At 44.7% G+C, this 20623-nt stretch overlaps 1 protein-coding gene across 3 annotated transcripts in view; it reads left to right on the forward strand.

The window, feature by feature from the left end:
• LOC135897789 (cytosolic endo-beta-N-acetylglucosaminidase-like) overlaps positions 1-20623 on the forward strand; it is a 435797-nt gene that overhangs the window by 243518 nt on the left and 171656 nt on the right. For 2 of the 3 annotated variants that reach the window (XM_070521111.1, XM_070521113.1), the window contains 2 exons: positions 2501-2604; positions 13612-13720. The exons of the other annotated variant lie outside the window; for it this stretch is intronic. In XM_070521111.1, coding sequence (XP_070377212.1) covers positions 2501-2604; positions 13612-13720 — 213 coding nt within the window. The remainder of the gene's footprint in view (positions 1-2500; positions 2605-13611; positions 13721-20623) is intronic. 3 annotated transcript variants of the gene reach the window in all.

Consider the following 20623-nt stretch of genomic DNA (forward strand, 5'->3'; position numbering starts at 1 on the left):
ACAGCGAGTACCGATAATAGTGGTTAAGACATGGTATATCCATAGCTATGATTAGGCTCTCCACCTGTCTTTATTGATATTCAGGTAGAACAATTCACAAAATTGTTTAGTGGCGCCTGCCTTGGATTTATGACAAATAGATTGAATCCTGCGGCCCCCCTGTCTGCGTGTTCCTTCTTAACGTTTCGGCGTGCAGCCCGTTCTATATTTACAGGATCAATTAACAAGGCCAAGCATTAGTGCGCAAGAAAGCGTTCCGCAAAGCTGGATTTCTAAAGCGCACTTGTGGCAGTTTTCAAATGCAAATTCAAATGCACTTCTTTGTTAGAACGTCGCTTATACTAAATTATGACTAAGACGGTTTAAATAAAGTTTTGATGGAATTAAACGTGGGCTAAAAAGATTAACAGAAGTATCGACTGTGATGTTTCTATCACGTGCAGTTTGGAAAAAGTATGGCCTGCGAGTCTAGTTCCATCCCAGTCCGAGCCGCCATGGTCATGGTAGGTGTCGACATGACGCACCACATCTTCATAATCAGCCTCAAGTTTCACTCTGACGCATCTTGCGATCGTGTCAATTTTGACAGGTAAACAAATGCGATTCCATAATATACTTGAAACGGACGCACCGTGAACGTGTGCTATCTATATAAGGGTTCATTATATTCCGCACATTTCCCTATCACCCGATTGATAGTGTGAATATGCTCTATTGTTGAGTAGCCTTTACGAAATCCTGCCTTGTCCTTTGCTTGACAGAAGTCTAAGGTGTTCCTGATTCTATTTGTGATTACCTTAGTAAATATTTTGTAGGCAATGGACAGTAAACTGATCGGTCTATAATTTCTCAAGTCTTTGGCGTCCCCTTTCTTATGGATTAGAATTATGTTAGCGTTCTTCCAAGATTCCTACACGCTTGAAGTCATGAGGCATTGCGTATAGATGGCGGCCAGTTTTTCTAGAACAATCTACCCACCATCCATCAACAACTCTGCCGTTACCTGATCCTCCCTAGTTACATTCCCCTTTTGCATAGCTCTCAAGGCTTTCTTTACTTCTTCCGGCGTTACTTGTGGGATTTCAAGTTCCTCTAGACTATTATCTCTTCCATTGTCGTCGTAGGTGCCACTGGTACTGTAAAAATCTCTATAGAACATCTCAGCCACTTGAACTATCTCATCCATATTAGTAATGATATTGCCGGCTTTGTTTCTTAACGCATACATCCGATTCTTGCCGGTTCCTAGTTTCTTCTTCACTGCTTTTAGGCTTCCTACGTTCCTGAGAGCATGTTCAATTCTATCCGTATTATACTTCCTTATGTGAGCTGTCTTACGCTTGTTGATTAACTTGGAAATTTCTGCCATTTCTGTTTTAGCTGTAGGGTTAGAGGCTCTCATACAAAGGCGTTAAAGATCAGATCTTTCGTCACCTGCGATAGCTTACTGGCATTCTGTCTAACGGAGTTACCAACGAATTCCACTGCACTCTCCTCAATGGTGCCCATAAGATTGTCGTTTATATCGTCAATACTAAGGTCCTCTTCCTGAGTTAAAGCCGAATACCTGTTCTGTAGCTTGATCCTGAATTCCTCTATTTTCCCTCTTACCGCTAACTCATTGATTACCGGCCGCTGTTGCTCAGTGGCTATGGTGTTAGGCTGCTGAGCACGAGGTCGCGGGATCGAATCAGCGAAATGCAAAACCACGCGTGTGCTTAGATTTAGGTGCACGTTAAAGAACCCCTGGTGGTCAGAATTTCCGGAGTCCTCCACTCCGGCGTGCCCCATATTCAGAAAGTGGTTTTGGCACGTAAAACCCCATAACTAAAAAAATATATCCATCGGTTTCTTATGTACCAGTTTCATCAGTGCCCTGCTGAAATCTAGGATAAGTCGAGTTTTTACCATCCTATGTTAACTACAGCGCACTTTGCCGAGCACGTCCACATCTTGTATGATGAGAGGGTTAGCGTAGAGTATAAAGTCTATTTCATTTCTAGTCTCGCCATTCTGATTCCTCCACGTCCACTTTCGGCTATACCGCTTGTGCAAGAAGGTATTCATTATCCGCCTATTATTCTGTCCGGGAAACTCTACTAATAACTCTATTTATCATACCCTGTACTTGTTCTGCAACTGTCTTGGCCTCTTCCTGCATCCTGTGTCCGCGCTTTGCAGGGGAAGATACTTGTGTAATTTTGCCGCCTATGTATTGGATCCATTTTTCTGAGCCTTTCTTCAAAGCTAATTTTGCACTGTGCTTAAAAACATGCGCAGCGCTTGTCACCCTGCACTGCCGCATTCGTGGTTTTACCGTGGGCTCCCATAGCCATCCGGCCCACCAATCTTCGATTAACTTCCAGCCACAACAAGATATCCAAGTTGAGACCTCGTTACCGATTGTGCGGCTTTCTGGAGGGGGATATAATCAAAGCTTGGGTTTTTTTTATTTGACAGAATCTCAGGGAAGATAAGTGGATGTTTAACCTCTTTCCAGGCCGTCGAGCAGGTTCGGAAGCATGGCTTGTCAGCTGGTGTCTTTGCTGCTGGCTGGGTGTACGAGATGCACGGGAAGGACAATTTTGCGGATAACCAGTGTCGGTGAGTTTTAGTTGCGTTTAGTATACTAACGGACAACTTTCTGTCCTGAAGAAACTAGGAATTGGCAAGAATCAGATGTATGCGTTAAGAGACAAAGCCGGCAATATCATTACTAATATGGATGGGATAGTTCAAGTGGCTGAGGAGTTCTATAGAGATTTATACGGTACCAGTGGCACCCACGACGATAATGGAAGAGAAAATAGTCTAGAGGAATTCGAAATCCCAAAGATAACGCCGGAAGAAGTAAGGAAAGCCTTGGGAGATATGCAAAGGGGAAGGCAGCTGGAGAGGATCAGGTAACAGCAGATTTGTTGAAGGATGGTGGACAGATTGTTCTAGAGAAACTGGCCACCCTGTATACGCAATGGCTCATGACCTCGAGCGTACCGGAATTTTGGAAGAACGCTAACATAATCCTAATCCATAAGAAAGGGGACGCCAAAGACTTGAAAAATTATAGACCGATCAGCTTACTGTCCGTTGCCTACAAGCTATTTACTAAGGTAATCGCAAATAGAATCAGGAGCACCTTTAGACTTCTGCCAAGCAAAGGACCAGGCAGGATTCCGTAAAGGCTACTCAACAATAGATCATATTCACACTATCAATAAGGTGATAGAGAAATGTGCGGAATATAACCAACCCTTATATATAGCTTTCATTGATTATGAGAAAGCGTTTGGTTCTGTCGAAACCTCAGCAGTCATGGAGGCATTACGGAATCAGGATGTAGACGAGCCGTATGTAAAAATACTGAAAGATGTCTATAGCGGCTCCACAGCCACCATAGTCCTCCATAAAGCAAGCAACAAAATCTCAATAAAGGCGTCAGGCAGGGAGATACGATATCTCCAATGCTATTCACAGCGTGTTTACAGGAGGTATTCAGGGACCTGGATTGGGAAGAATTCGGGATAAAAGTTAATGGAGAATACCTTGGTAACTTGCGATTCGCTGATGATATTGCCTTGCTTAGTTACTCAGGGGACAAATTGCAATGCATGCTCACTGACCTGGAGAGGCAAAGCAGGAGAGTGGGTCTAAAAATTATTCTGCAGAAAACTAAAGTAATGATTAACAGTCTCGGAAGAGAACAGCAATTTACAATAGGCAGCGAGGCACTGGAAGTCGTCAGGGAATACATCTACTTAGGGCAGGTAGTGACGTCGGATCCGGATCATGAGACGGAAATAATCAGAAGAATAAGAATGGGCTGGGGTGCGTTTGGCAGGCATTCTCAGATCATGAACAGCAGGTTGCCATTATCCCTCAAGAGAAAAGTGTATAATAGCTGTGTCTTACCAGTACTCACCTACGGGGCAGAAACCTGGAGGCTTACGAAAAGGATTCTACTCAAATTGAGGAAGACGCAACGAGCTATGGAAAGAAGAATGATAGGTGTAACATTAAGGGATAAGAAAAGAGCAGATTGGGTGAGGGAACAAACGCGAGTTAATGACATCTTAGTTGAAATCAAGAAAAAGAAATGGGCATGGGCAGGACATGTAATGAGGAGGGAAGATAACCGATGGTCATTAAGGGTTACGGACTGGATCCCAAGGGAAGGGAAGCTTAGCAGGGGGCGGCAGAAAGTTAGGTGGGCGGATGAGATTAAGAAGTTTGCAGGCACGGCATGGCCACAATTAGTACATGACCGGGGTTGTAGGAGAAGTATGGGAGAGGCCTTTGCCCTGCAGTGAGCGTAAAGGCTGATGGTGATGATGATGATGATGATGATGAAAGGAAAAATCATAGGGGTGAAGGTCGTGCATTGCTGCACCACGTAGCTCGGTGCCGTTTGACAGCGCTTGGAACAAATGGTGAACCAGCATAGCTTCTACATGCGATGATTTTACATTTGCCCGAATGCGAAAGAGAAAAGGTAAATTATGAGCCAAATTTAACACTTACTGGTGTATCTTGCCTTATTTTGTTGCTGTATGTACTGTTTCTTTTCTCTACCCAGTATTACCTAACGCACATGTGAATACAGGAATTCTTTCAAGGTGGAAGCTTGGGCGAGTTGGTGATACAATATTGTCATGTCCACACAGCGCAAAAGACGATGATTGAAGAAAGAACATAATACAGGCGCTGATTTCAACTGATCTTAATTTGCGAAATTTTCAGAACTATATATATGAGCGAAAGTCTTGAAAAACCACTTTGCATTACGTCACACATGAACCCCTAATGCATCCCAGCCAGATTCTTGGTATTGTCTTACAGCCAAGTTCTATACATCTATCATCCAAGGAAATTTTGGGTCGTTGTAAGCAAAAACCTGAACATACGGGGGCCGATCTCGAAGTTAGTGCAGTGCCCGACCGGCCCACGGCGGAGGTGAAGGAGGCGTTAGGCCTTCTCCATGCGTGGGCCGATCCTGAAGATAGTGCAATGCCGGGCCGAGCCACGGCGCATGTGAAACAGGCGTTAAGCACTCCCCATACGTGGGCCTATACCGAAAATAGCGCAATACCAGCCCGGCCGGGCCCGCGGCGGAGCTGAAGCAGGCGTTCAGCACTCCCCATACGTGGGTCGATCCCGAAGATAGTTAAATGCCGGGCCGACCCGCGGCGGAGCAGAAGCAGGCGTTAAGCACTTGCGCTCATGTTGCAACCTGCGCTCATGTTGTGTACTTCCTCTCGTCCTTCCTCCGGGTTGCGCTGCCCACCCATAGGAACATGTACGAGAAAGCGCTTAATTCAGTCGAAACCTCAGCAGTCATGGAGGCATTACGGAATCAGGGTGTAGACGAGCCGTATGTAGGAATACTGAAAGATATCTATAGCGGCTCCACAACCACCATCGTCCTCCATAAAGAAAGCAACAAAATCCCACTAAAGAAAGGCGTCAAGAAGGGAGATACGATCTCTCCAGTGCTATTCACAGCGTGTTTACAGGAGGTATTGAGAAACCTGGATTGGGAGGAATTGGGGATAAGAGTTAATGGAGAACACCTTAGTAACTTGCGATTCGCTGGTGATATTGCCTTGCTTAGTAACGCAGGGGACCAATTCCAAGGCATGATTACTGACCTGGAGAGGCACAGAAAAAGGGTGGGTCTAAAAACTGTCTTGGCTACTAGGCGCGAAAACACACACGACACAAGGAAGGAGACGGGACAGAGCGCCACTTACAACTGCTTTTATTCGGAGGCACACCACACGCTTATATACCCGGCAAGGACACAATCACATCAAGATTGACATGGAAGCGCACTGGTTAAATATTTCTTTTCGGCCATATATAAAGATATTGACGGGTCGCTGACGCACATGCTTCCTTTCTTTTCGATAAAGAAAGCTTCAATCACTTCCCGAGCTTTGTGATCTTTACTTTTTGCCAGAATTCGCGCCCCTGCAAAACATGGCTCACAAGAGCGTGATCGGCAGGACTTAATGTGCTTGGGAATGTTTGGCCCTTCTTTGTCTTGTTCTACATTTCTCTCATGTTCCCTAATTCGGTCGTTAACGCAGCGCCCCGTTTGCCCTATGTAGGAGCGCCCGCAGGAGAGGGAGATTTCATACACAACGCCTTCGTTGCACTTCATGAACGGTCGCGCATGCTTGGTGCCGCATCCATTTTTATCGTCTCGTATTTTTTCGATACGAGAACAAAGGCTTCCTAGCTTTCGGGGGGCTGAGAACACAAGCGGCACCCCATGCCTGCTAGCAACCTTCTACGACTCCGCCCATTCGAAATTAATAAAACGGGGGATTGCTTCACTTTGCCTGAAATCAGCCCTGGGAAAATCGTGCCCTCACACGATGCAGCTTAGCTTCCAGACCCAATTGACCAGGCTGTCTTTAGCTGGATTCCCTGACTCGATTGTGATGGCAGTCGCTGAAAGCCTGCTACAAAAAATGAAGAGCGCGGCTGTGAGAGCTGGGGAAGATCCCCGTCGAGATGAGATGGTGAGGCCTGTGGTGGTGCCCTATGTACACAAGATGGCCCACAATTTAAAGAAGGTAGGAAGCCTTTGTTCTCGTATTGAAAAAATACGAGACGATAAAAATGGATGCGGCACTAAGCATGCGCGACCGTTCATGAAGTGCAACGAAGGCGTTGTGTATGAAATCTCCCTCTCCTGCGGGCGCTCCTACATAGGGCAAACGGGGCGCTGCGTTAACGACCGAATTAGGGAACATGAGAGAAATGTAGAACAAGACAAAGAAGGGCCAAACATTCCCAAGCACATTAAGTCCTGCCGATCACGCTCTTGTGAGCCATGTTTTGCAGGGGCGCGAATTCTGGCAAAAAGTAAAGATCACAAAGCTCGGGAAGTGATTGAAGCTTTCTTTATCGAAAAGAAAGGAAGCATGTGCGTCAGCGACCCGTCAATATCTTTATATATGGCCGAAAAGAAATATTTAACCAGTGCGCTTCCATATCAATCTTGATGTGATTGTGTCCTTGCCGGGTATATAAGTGTGTGGTGTGCCCCCGAATAAAAGCAGTTGTAAGTGGCGCTCTGTCCCGTCTCCTTCCTTGTGTCGTGTGTGTTTTCGCGCCTAGTAGCCAAGATGAACTGTGACCAACTCGCCCAACAAGACGTCCTTTTAAGTCTAAAACTAATCTGCAGAAAACTAAAGTAATGTTTAACAGTCTCGGAAGAAAACAGCAGTTAACGATAGGTAGCGAGGCACTGGAAGTGGTAAGGGAATACATCTACTTAGGGTAGGTACTGACCGAGGATTCGGATCATGAGACTGTAATAATCAGAAAAATAAGAATGGGATGGAGTACGTTTGGCAGGCATTCTCAGATCATGAACAGCAGGTTGCCATTATCCCTCAAGAGAAAACAGTATATCAGCTGTATCTCACCAGTACTCACGTACGGGGCAGAAACCTGGAGGCTTACGAAAAGGGTTATAATTAAATCAAGGACGACGCAACGAGCTATGGAAAGAAGAATGATGGGTGTAACGTTAAGGGATAAGAAAAGAACAGATTGGGTGAGGGAACACACGCAAGTTAATGACATCTTAGTTGAAATCAAGAAAAAGAAATGGGCATGGGCAGGACATATAATGAGGAGGGAAGATAACCGGTGGTCATTAATGTTTACGGACTGGATTCCAAGGGAAGGGAAGCGTATCAGGGGGCGGCAGAAAGTCGAGATTGACGGTGTTGCCAAGCCCCCAGTGTTTGCTCTGTTTATTATTTAATTGCGTGCATGTGATCAGATTGTTGCTAGTAACCTCGGGCGATGTAGAACTAAACCCTGGTCCTTCTGATTCCGAGTCCGAGACGCACTTAAACAGTGAATTACTGAAAAAAATTTTGAAAGAGCAAACCAAGACAAATAAGACTCTAGTCGCACTGACTACAAATTTGAAACAGGTTGAATCAACGGTCGAAGGTATTCAAGCTAAGATTACAACTATTGAGCAAGAACTTTGCTGAATCGAGAAAAGGAGCAAAGGTTGGAAAAGTGTGATGAAGCTTGCAGAAACACTACCAAACTAGTTCTTGAGTTAACTGCAAAGGTCGAAGACCTCGAAAATAGAAGTCGGCGTAACAACCTTTTGGTTTATGGCGTAAAAGAAAAAGAGGGAGAAGACTCATAAGAATTGGAACGGAAAGTAAACGAAGAAATTTTCAAGAACGTCCTTGGTGTTGAAATCAATTCCATAGAGCGCATCCACAGAATTGGCGCCAAAAACACACAGCGCCCGCGTCCTATCATTATGAGGTTTTATAACTACATCGACAAAACTAAGGTTCTGTCTTCCTGCTTCAAATTAAAAGGTACGGAAATAGCCATTCACGAAAGCGTATGGTGCAAATTGAAATTTTTCGATAAGAATATATCTTTGGGTGGTGTCTATCGTCCTCCGAATGCTCCCCCTGAGTATATAGAAGCACTATATGATTACTTGCTGCGAAATACCAATTCACGTTCAAACATCCATATCACTGGCGATTTCAACTTACCCGACATTAATTGGTCCAGTCTTTCCCATGACGGCAAGGATTCTAAAAATGCTGAGCCTCTACTACTAACTGCGTTTACCTTTTCCTTAAACCAACTTGTTTCCGAAACTACCAGGAATTCCAATTCTTCTTCTATTCTTGACCTTGCGTTTGCGAGCAGTTCGCTCCCAAACTGCTCTGTTAGTATCAGAGATGGGATATCTGATCATAAGGTACTCGTGTTAACATGTCCTATTTCTGGCTCACAATCACCCGTTAAGCCTTCTGACATTTTCATCAGGGTCTACAGGCATGCGGATGACAATGCAGTAGTCAGCTATATGGAATCCATGTCCCCATCTTTTAATGAAGTAAGAGATGTTAAGGAATTATGGTCATGTTTTAAAGAAATGATATTTCATTGTGAGCGCAGTTATGTGCCTTTAAAAAAGAAACGTGTCAACAGGGACTACCCTTGGATGAATCGTGGTTTGATTCATCTAAAACGCAAGAATAAACGCTGTCGTGAACGTGGTAACAAACAACAGCTTCCAAGTCTTGTACAAACATTTCAGGAAAAAGTACACGCAGAAAGAAACCAATTTTTTTCCTGCACTCTGTCCTCTTTCATGTTAGAACAACCCAAAAAATTTTGGCGTTATTTGTCCAAAGATAAAAGCAGTATCACAGAAATAAAAGAATCGGGCGTAATCATCGATGACACCTCCATAATTTCTGAAAAATTCAACGCATTCTTCCAGTCCGTTTTCACGCTGAAGGCGTCACACGCACATTTGCCATTTTATGCACTTCTTGAACCGATGCCTGAAGTAAACTTAAGCAAAGAGGGCATTCTTCACCTTTTGCGTACACTTGATATAAAAAAATCACCCGGTCCTGACGAAATATCAAACGTGTTTCTTAACAGATATGCGACCTGGGTAGCAGAGTATTTGTATAAAATATATACAGTCTCGTTAGAATCTTGTGTGATACCCGATGACTGGCGCTCCACACGGATAGTCCCAATTCACAAGACTGGATCACCATTAGAATTAAACAACTGCAGACCAGTTTCCCTAACATCCACAATTTGTAAGATGTTAGAACATATTATATTTAGGCGATTATGATGCATCTAGAAAATAACCAACTGCTTCATGACAATCAACATGGCTTTAGGTCAGGTCTGTCCACTGCAACTCAGCTAGCCGAGATAACCGATGATTTCGTAAATTCCCTAAATTTGAAGGGTCAAATTGACGCAGTGTTTTTAGACTTTTCAAAAGCGTTCGACGTTGTTCCACATGATGATTTAGTAACTAAACTGCATGCTATTGGTATTGAAAACAACATTGTTCGCTGGATAGCATGTTACTTAGCTTCAAGGAAACAATACGTGCCGTTAACGACTGCATCTCTGATACACTAGATATACACTCAGGAGTACCACAAGGGTCGGTGCTCGGTCCATTGTTGTTTCTGGTCTATATCAACGATATCTATTTTTCAGTGCAACCTCCTGTAAAGATCCGACTGTTTGCGGACGATTGTGACCTTTATTCCAGCATAAATCAACACGCTGATCAAGTCAGAATAAATGATGCATTGCATTCAATCAGTGCATGGTGTGACAAATGGGGCTTGAAACTCAATACTTCGAAAACGGCAAGCATAACATTTAGTAACAAAAAAGAACCTTTACACTTTGCTTACACCATTAAAAAAGCTTATATTAAAAAAACTAACCAGGTGAAGTATTTGGGTGTTACACTCACAAGTAATTTGAGTTGGGAACCCCATATAGATAATGTTCGCAGTATCGCACTGAAAAAGCTGGCATTTTTTAAACGAAGACTGCGTCATGCGTCACCTGCTGTAAAGTTAATAGCATACAAAGCTCTCATTAGGCCAAAATTAGAATATGCGGACCTAATCTGGAGTCCGTGTCAGCAATATTTAATTAAAAAAAATAGAAAGGGTGCAGAACGTGGCCTTGAGGTTCATCTATTCTACATATTCGCGCTTCTCGAGCGTATCAGTTCTTCGCGATAAAGCGAAGGTGAAAAAACTCGATCATCGCAGAATGGTATCCAGATTAAAATTTATCTATCAGCTTTACCGTGGTCACTTTAACATACAGCGTGAACGTCACATAACCGAGCCGTCAATACGCTTTGCCCGTACACAACACAACAAAACAGTTAGGCTACCATTCAGTCACCTTAGCATGCATCAATATTTCCTGTTTCCTCATGCTATTTCATTGTGGAATAAATTACCACAAGAAATAGTTAGCGCTAATACCACACAATCGTTCGTTCATCTTGTGAATGGTTTTTCTTTTGAATAATAGCATGCACATAGGGAAAGAAATTAATTAATCATTGTCTGTGTTTTGTAATAAAATTAGGTGAAAATGCTGAATTGAGTGACCTGTTGTGTGTACATGGTTTATAAGTACATGTTGTTGAGTTGCAAACTACAACTGTTGTTCCTATATCGTATTTATGTTGATAAGTCTAAATTTCAATGGCTGATGTTCCTGTATATTATGTTTTATATATCTTTATTGTTGTTTTGTATCCCATTTTTTTATTATTTCCAGCCTTGTTTGTTACTATTGATGTAACCACTCCTGCTTGGGCCCGAATAGGGCCTGCAGTATTTGTAAATAAATAAATAAATAAAAGTTAGGTGGGCGGATGTGATTAAGAAGTTTATAGGGACGACATGGCCACAATTTGTACATGACCGGGGTAGTTGGAGAAGTATGGGAGAAGCCTTTGCCCTGCAGTGGGCTTCACCAGGCTGATGATATATATATAGATATCCTTACGTGTCAGTCGAAAACATTACTTCAAGCCCTCCACGTACTGAATCCTACGAAGAGACGACAGTAACAAAATTGGAGACATACACCGTCTCAGCTTCTATTTCCACACATCTCTTTCCCGCGCACAGTATCCCATGCAGCAACTTACCCGACGTCGTAGTAACCACATCCTATATCTTGTTACCCATACTTCTGAAACGCACCATTAACTGTTGGTGATACACGGTCATGGCATAGAAATTGCTATCAACAGTTATCACAACTCCGCATTTCGTTTTTTGTTTAGCTGGTTTGTGACACGCGTGTCTGATTTATTTTAATTACAGTTCTTGCTGTTTTATGTTTTGCTTACCTTTTACGCTATACCTTTATTCTTCAGAATGTATCCCACCACCATAATGCCCTTTCGGGGCATGTAGATTTCTTGATAAATAAATACAGTTACCGAAGCATCCTGTACACGCAACAGAGCTACCTCCAACAAAGGGCACTCGTATACACACACTGTTCGCGCTGCGAGCAGTATTTCTTATACCTAGTAACCAGTGTTATACCGTCTGTCCTAGTTAGTTAGCCAAGCTATTCAACAACAACATCAACAACAATAACAACAACAGGTTCTGACGACCAGACACCATAGGCTTCATAATTTTATCTTCCATCGTTGAGCAAAACGAGAACAAGGTAAAAACGGGAGCCAACGTTTCGACGAGTGCACTTGAAAAAGACAAGTGTATTTGTCTCTTTCAAGACAAGGGAAGCCTTGAAAAAGAGAAGTCCATTCGTCAAAACGCTGGCTCCTGCTTTTACCTTTTTCTCGTTCTGGCCATCGTCATGAAATTCCCCCCCTCCCCCTATCTGCCACCTTCCCCGTGTTTTCGCTATCTTCCATGGTGTTTCTTAAATATTATTTTTTTCTTAGCTTGGCTAACGGGAGCTGGGAAACACTTATAGCCATGCTGCTTCGACCAGCAGTGTAAAGCCAGTGGTCATATCTCTGTTCAACGTAATTAAACATTATTAAACCTAGATTATACTAGGACAATGCCAGCAAAGTTGAAAGTAGAAAAAATCGAGAACGAGACACAGACAAAGCGACAGGAAGTCTGTCTGCTTCTCGATCTTTTCTGCTGTCAAGTTTGCTAGCATTCTCCTAGTATATCCATGTACCAACTAGCCCAATAAGCCACTCTAATCAAACCTAGTTTTAATGTGTTGTGTGTCTCAAAACCACAGACCAGTTATTACAAGACTGCACTACATTTAATGCTATTCGGCTAATACCTTTAGCACCCCAAGGGTGTTTTCGGTAAACAATAGACTCTGACGTAAATGAACAAGTTATTTGGGTAATGAAAACATCCCCATAACTTTAAATTTTGCAACCGTTGGTGTACATTAAGTGCCTTATAGTAATAGAAATACGAGCGCACCTTAGTACTTCTTAAGAGTTGTGCATGTGAAAGCATTAACGTGCAAATGAATATCAGCGAGCTGTCCTTCGAGCTATAAGTTCCTCGCGGGCAAGCAGGCACGCTGACGACGCTTGGCCCCCTTGATTGCACAAGGCCTTTCGATCCGTGACGTCGTGCTACCTCCAGAGTGGGGGCGTTTCGGAGAGACCCACGCTGATTTTGACATCACCGCTTTCTTCACGCCGGGCGCGGCAATTGAAATTTCGACCAATGTAGCTTGATGTCGTCAAGGGCAGTGCACGAGCCTGCTCTCTAGATGGTGCGTGCTTAACCCAGAGGGTAAGAGGCTCGGCTTTTCAGCGTGGGGTCGTGGGTTCAAAACTCACTACCACCAACGCTATTCCTTTCCAACTTATTCTGTTCTTTTTTTTTGTACATAAACTTATCGATAGCGATTACCGAGCCGAAGTGAGCGCCTGCGCAGTTACAGAACGCGCGGATAACATAGTATTCCGAGAACGAGGTTGATGCGGCGTCGCAGCGCAACCCTCAATCAACTCCTGGCGCAGGAGCGTGGCAACAGGTGTTCCATTTTGCTCGCTTTCCTCCTTTGAGGCGCTCACGAGACGTGTCGTCGCAGCCAATGGGAATTCAGGTGCTATTTCGCTGCTGCACACACAGGCTTTTTCGCTCAATAGGCCATTCGAGGTTTTCGCATAAAAAAAAAACCCAATAACCATTCCCGCTTCGGAGCTGCCATTTTATGATGGGTGGTCCGATGGATCGTACAATTTTCACGAACGTCTGCTTACCATTCTCACCTTGCGTCCAGGCTGTGGAATTTTCCGGACCAGCTGTGCAACGAGTGGCGTTTGACGACATTGCCACTAAAGACCGGTTTTTGCCAGGGATTCGGCGAAAAGTTCTACAAGGATGGCAGGGTGAGTCCCGTTGTGGCAGAGGTGAAGAACCAACTGCTACATCGGCAAGTCAACAGTCGTAGCAGGGTAGCACTTCATCGGGCTAACTTTTGCCGAGAAGGCAAGTGATAGTCCAATCATGATGACAGTGGTTAGGACATCGACGATTCTGATAGCAGTGATCAAGGGAACCGCTATCTTTACGTGACTCATCGTACAAGCACTCAGAGTAATGGATGGTGCACGCTTGCATTCGAAATAGTACTGATTGACGCGCGCATAAAATGGTCAGGCACTTTTACTTTAATTTCTATAGAATTCGGGACTACGGTAACAAACGTTGTTAGAAATATACTGAGCACCGAGCATTTATTACACTGAGCGAAATAACCGTAAGACTCGTTTAAAAAGAACAAGCTTTTTCCTGATTTCAGGAAAATTTCTAAACCATATCGAAGGCTGCCCATATGCTGCCACCTGTAACAAGTTCAAATCAATGGTTAGTGCTCAAGGTTTCAGGCGCTTCGCAGTGGTGTTCGTCAAAAAATTATTTTATTCCCTCTATAATTGAACATTCACTAATGTTACGCAGTAAATATTTACATCAATACCGCATTCACAATCAATGCGTATGATGCTAGTATGTATCTACAGAAGCTACTCTATCGTATATTCAAAACACGGCTGCGAAGGTTCTGTGTGCCTTAAAGTGCTATGGACCTAATGTTAAAAGCAATGACGCATACATTACCGACCTCGCCGCTTTTCAAGAAATAACTGTTCAGTTAAACACTTCAAACAGTGACTTAAGGTAAATGCATAAAACTTCCACTAAGGATGTGAGATGATTCGATTTACACTGCCAAATGATTTAACCGATGAAGTAGTCACATAGGACAGCCCGTTCCAATTTCTTAACGTGTATTGCTCTATTTGAGAAAGCTCTCTGATATTTTCCTACAAATTTTAGTGTGCCATAACACACCTCTTTTTCATACATATTTTTTGAGAACGTGAAATATAATTACGGTCTCCTGAACTGTTCCATTTCTGCTACGTCGGAAAAGGGCGCAGGGCCTATCAATCCCCTTCATGGCCTTTTCGCCTGTGTTCTCACCATGACTGCACTTATTGTGTAGCGTGATGATAGAAATAAGTGTATTTCGGTTTGTTTAACTGACGTTAATGAAAGAGCTCGACCGACGACAGTGTTTTTCAGTGTCTGCAACAGCGATACCTACCCACGCTCGATGACGGTTCGACCGATGACGGCTTGTTGAAATACTGGCTTCTGCAGGCTGCCTTGGCAATTGACCGGTATCGGACATAGTGTAAACAGGCATGGCAAATAGTGCAAACCAAGGCAACCCCCGATGGCAGGTGACGTGCGCATGGCACAGATTTTAGCTTCAAAGTCAAGAAGCCGTCGTCTGCTTGAACACAGCACACAATAAATAGACCGGGACCGACAGAGTAACGACACAACAAAGCGCTGCAGTCCATCCTACTCCATTAGTCACTGTCGATTTATTATGCCCTATGTACATCATCATCATTATCATCATCATCATCATCATCATCATCATCAGCCCAGTTACGCACACTGCAGGGCAAAGGCCTCTCCCATACTTCTCCAACTGCCCCGGTCATGCACTAGTTGTGGCCATGTTGTCCCTGCCAACTTCTTCACCTCATCCGCCCACCTAACTTTCTGTCGCCCCCTGCCACGCTTCCCTTCCCTTGGAATCCAGTTCGTAACCTTTAATGACCATTGGTTATGTTCCCTCCTCATTACATGCCCTGGCCATGCCCATTTCTTTTTCTCGATTTCAACTAAGATGTCATTAACTCGCGTTTGTTCCCAAACCCAATCTGCTCTTTTATTATCCCTTAACGTTACACCCATCATAATTATTTCCATAGCTCGTTGCGCCGTCCTCAATTTAAGTAGAACCCTTTACGTAAGCCTCCAGGCTTCTGCCCCATACGCGAGTACAGGCAATACACAGCTGTTACATACTTTTCTCTTGAGGTATAATGGCAACCTGCTGTTCATGATCTGGGAATGCCTGCCAAACGCACCCCAGCCCATTCTTATTCTTCTGATTATTTCAGTCTCATGAACCTGATCCGCGGTCACTACCTGCCCTAAGTAGATGCACTCCTTTACCACCCCCAGTGCCTCGTTAGCTATTGTAAATTGCTGTTCTCTTCCAAGACTGTTAAACATTACTTTAGTTTTCTGCAGATTAATTTTGAGACCCACCCTTCTGCTTTGTCTCTCCAGGTGAGTGAGCATGCATTGCAATTGGTCCCCTGAGTTACTAAGCAAGGCAATATCATCAGCGAATCGCAAGTTACTAAGGTATTCTCCATTATTTCTTAGCCCCACTTCTCCCCAATCCAGGACTCTGAATACATCCGGCAAACATGCTGTGAAGAGCAATGGAGAGATCGTATCTCCCTGCCTGGCGCCTTTCTTAATTGGGATTTCGTTGCTTGCTTTATGGAGGACTATAGTGGCTGTGGAGCCGCTATCGATATCTTTCAGTATTTTTACATACGGCTCGTCTACACCCTGATTCCGTAATGCATCCATGACTGCTGAGGTTTCGACAGAATCAAACGCTTTCTCATAATCAATGAAAGCTATATATAAGGGTTGGTTATATTCAGCACATTTCTCTATCACCTGATTGATAGTGTGAATATGATCTATTGTTGAGTAGCCTTTACGGAATCCTGCCTGGTCCTTTGTTTGGCAGAAGTCTAAGGTGTTCGTGATTCTATTACCGAATACCTTAGTGAATACTTTGTAGGCAATGGACAGTAAACTGATCGGCCTATAATTTTTTTCAAATTTTCGGCATCCCCTTTTTTATGCATTAGGATTATGTTAGGACGCTTCCAAGATTCCGGTACGCTCGAGGCCATGATGTATTGCGCATACAGGGTTGCAAGTTTTTCAAGAACAATCTGCCCACCATCTTTCAACAAATCTGCTGTTACCTGATTTTCCCCAGCTGCCTTCCCCCTTTGCATAGCTCCCAACGCTTTCTTTACTTCTTGCAGCATTACTTGTGGAATTTCAAATTCCTCTATGCTATTCTCTCTTCCATTATCGTCGTTGGTGCCACTGGTACAGTATAAATCTCCATAGAATTCCTCAGCCACTTGAACTATCTCATCCACATTAGTAATGATATTGCCAGCTTTGTCTCTTAACGCATAAATCTGATTCTTGGCTATTCCTAGTTTCTTCTTCGCGGCTTTTAGGCTTCCTCCGTTCCTGAGAGCATGTGCAATTACGCTTCGGTATGACAGGTGTGTTATGCTTGTTGATTAACATGGAAAGTTCTGCCAGTTCTAGCTGTTGGGTTAGAAGCTTTAGAGCCCTATGTTCAAGTGGACGTTTATACCGAACTAGCCCACCATGCGTCCTGACCAAGCCGACGTTGTCATCACATTGGGATGAATTCTTTGTTGTCACTTGGTCGTCATGCTTTCCCCGTCTTCGCTCTTTCGTTGTCATGGCGTTATCATCGCGCCGTGGTCGTCACGAGTCGTCGTCATTTCTTCGTCATCTTTCTGTCGTCGTCATTACATCGCAGTCATTCCATCGCCGCAACTCTTTCCTACTCGTTCCAGTGTCGCCATCTCATTGCCGTCATGACGCCGTCATACCTCTTTCGTTATTCTAGCGTCATCTGCCCATTGATGCCCTGTCATCGTCATCATTCCGTTACCATCATGTCATCCTCGTCACGCAGTAGTCGTTATGCGGTCTTTGTCGCTCCATCGTCTTATGTTTGCCTGACTCATTCCGTGTCATCCTGTCATTGTCACCGTGCCGTCATTGTCATGCAGTCGCCGTCGCTTCGTCGTGCTCATACACTCGTGGTCATGTTGGCATAGTCGGTCCATTGTCATCACTTCTTCGTCGTCATTGCGAGCCATGCACACAGTGTGCCACAAGTTTATGTGCAGCGAGGTGGTATCCGGTGAATATGTGCGCAACTTTGTTGTCAATGAAGGCGAGAGAGAGAGAGAGATCATTTAATTGAAAGAAGGCAGAGAGGTTGGCCTGAGTTAATATGCTCTAGCCTGCTACTCTGCACAAGGGGAGGGGGAACGGAGACATAAACATGTGATGAGAGATGATGATGACATAGGAAGAGGGATGCGAAAGGGCGAAAGCAAGTTCAACACTCTGATGATAAACATTCACAAATGTCATCCATGAAGCCACAATGAGGTTTCACATCAAGTCTGTAGTCAACAATTCGAGTGAAGGTAAAAATAGAGGCGCTAGGACGAAGCTGGTGTGGGCGTCTCCTGCGTGAACAGCACAAGCGCCAAACAAAATCTTTATAGCATATAAAGAGTTGCGATCAGCCGCTCTAGCATGGCGAGCACTTGTAGGGCACATTTAGCGGCCGGAGTCTCGAGACCACCGAGAATCACGCGCATTGATTCTACTAGGCGCTTCAGCTTTTTTTGAACACTCTCCTTCTCATTGTGTTCATCACCTTGCTTGCCCGTAGTCACCGGTTTAATTGGCCCTATTTTTCTTGGCTTCAAGGCGCATGGGACCACTAGTGCCCACTGGCATGGTCGTGGGCCTAAGGGCAGCAAAGGCCATTCCGTGTCTGTATCAGCCGGTGGAGGTGAATGTTTGCCGCATGCTCTCGTCGACCTTGAATTATCAGTAGATGCCGTTTCCATCCTCGATGCACGCACAGACAGAGGTGGTCGTGGTACCTGTGCCACGCTAGGTAGTTCTCCTGAAATGGTTTTGTGATGCTTCTGTCGCGAGCGTTGGTCACTTTGGCGAACAGATTGAGCAGCCTCTTTACGTGAAGATTGGTATCTTGCAATTTTTCGAAGAATACGAGCCTCCTGTTTAATCTTCGGGCATTTCTTCGAAGTCGCTTCGTGAGAGCCAGTACAGTTGGGACTATTAAATGAGGACGCCTCACAGTCGGTGGTATCATGCTCTCCACCTCAACGCGAGCAGGTGGCTTTGCTTCTACAAATAGTGCTCACGTGTCCTATCTTGTGACATTTCCGGCACTGAATAGGCCTCGGAACGAATGGTCGTACTCGGCGTATAACGTAGCCCACTTTGACAGACGCTGGTAATGTCGAAGAAGCAAAGGGTAACTTGATACATCGGGAGTGTCCCAAGCGGTGAATCTCAAGAACGCGCACCGATGACCTCAAGACTCTTGAGGTCGACATGCTTTATTTCAAGCTCCACGTCGGCAATAACTCCAGTTGTTGTCTCCTTCCCGTAAGTAATAAAGGAGCGGACGGAGATTGCGCTTAACTGTGGAATGGTCTTTAACTTCTCAAGTATTGCGGGATTTTTCACATCTAATGTCAGGATATTCTTGCGAGCGTTGATCCTGATCTCGTTAATTTGACCAGGGGCCACACTTTCAAAATATTTGGTTAGAAACTGCCTGCTGAGGGAGTTCATGCTGTGTGACGTTGAGAGCGGCACGTAAGAAACCATGAAGGATTCTTTCTCACTCTGATGCGATGAAGACGCCTCAGTCAACATACGGCGCATATTCTTCATACGGCGGCCCATGACTACGGTGTACTCGCTGTCAGAGTCCATGGCTTCTGGCGTTGAGCTCTACTAGGAATCGAGCTGGTGCGAGCATCCAAAGGCACGTCGTCCAAAAATGAGCGATTAAGTAGACGACATACCTTGTTCAGGTGGCCATGGCAACATCTTCTCGCTCATCCTTGATGAAATGACTCTCACGAAAATGGCAAGAACGTAACAAAATGCATAACAGCCAGAGGCCCAGAGCACCAGTGAGCTTTGGGCACTTCTTTGTCTTCCTCTCCTAATGAAGACGAGCGTTCTTCACACACTGAGGTGAAAGCTTCGCCTAAGCCAATTACCACAGTGCATGACACGTGCATATTCCTTTTTTCGCCTTCCTTATGTCTGGCAGTAATAACTTGTACATGTGTTTCTCATACTGAGTATAGCACAGGCCGCTATCACAACACAGCCGCCTAGTGTTGTCATATGTCCTTCTTGTGATCGTCCCATCCTATTCAATACGAATATGATGTGCCAACAAGCCCAACTTTCTACTATATTGTTACGAAAGCATAAAACAAGAGAGAGGACAAAGATCGCAAGACGCTGGCTGCTGTGTTTTGTTACTAGTCAGCCATCCTAACGCCATTGACTCTGCTTGTATATATATTGTATATGCTGTCTTATACTCCCAACATCCCCGTAACACGTTGGTTGGAGGTGCGGGGTACACGGCTGGAAACGGAGCTCCGTAGTGGACGTCGCATCACCGTACTCACCATGAATGACGGTGTGCACTCGGGATCAACGCCGTTGCCGCCCCCAACGTCAAGATCGTCCGCTATGTCGCTGTCCCCTTCGGTTGTGGTTGTGCAACCCAAGGATCCCAGAACTTTCTGCAGGACTGCTGGCACCCACGTTGAATAGTGGGATGCTAGGTACGAACGTGTGAGTTGAATCAACAGATGGGACCCTACGCTTATGCTAACTAACCTGTTGATCTACCTAAGAAGCACGGTGTGGTAAACCATGAAAAGGAGCTGACCAGCTGGGACCAATGCAAAGAGAAATTAACAGAGTTGTTTGGCAAACCAGGCAGGCGTAAAATTGGCGCAAACAGGAACTGGCCTCCCGTGCCCAATCCCCCGCGGAGTCCTATGTTTCGTACATCCAGGACATGCTGGCGCTTTTTCGTAAAGCCGATCACTGCATGGCAGAAGCTTGGAAGGTAGGGCATGTGCTCAAGGGAATTGCTGGCAACGCCATTAATCTGCTCATGTGCAAAAGACACTCTACGGTGGATGCTATCTTCAAAGAGTCCCGACAAATCGAGCAGGCCAAAAGTCGACGCATCCTGCAAC

Source organism: Dermacentor albipictus, chromosome 7 (assembly GCF_038994185.2).
Source record: "Dermacentor albipictus isolate Rhodes 1998 colony chromosome 7, USDA_Dalb.pri_finalv2, whole genome shotgun sequence".
In the NCBI taxonomy this organism is placed as follows: domain Eukaryota; kingdom Metazoa; phylum Arthropoda; class Arachnida; order Ixodida; family Ixodidae; genus Dermacentor; species Dermacentor albipictus.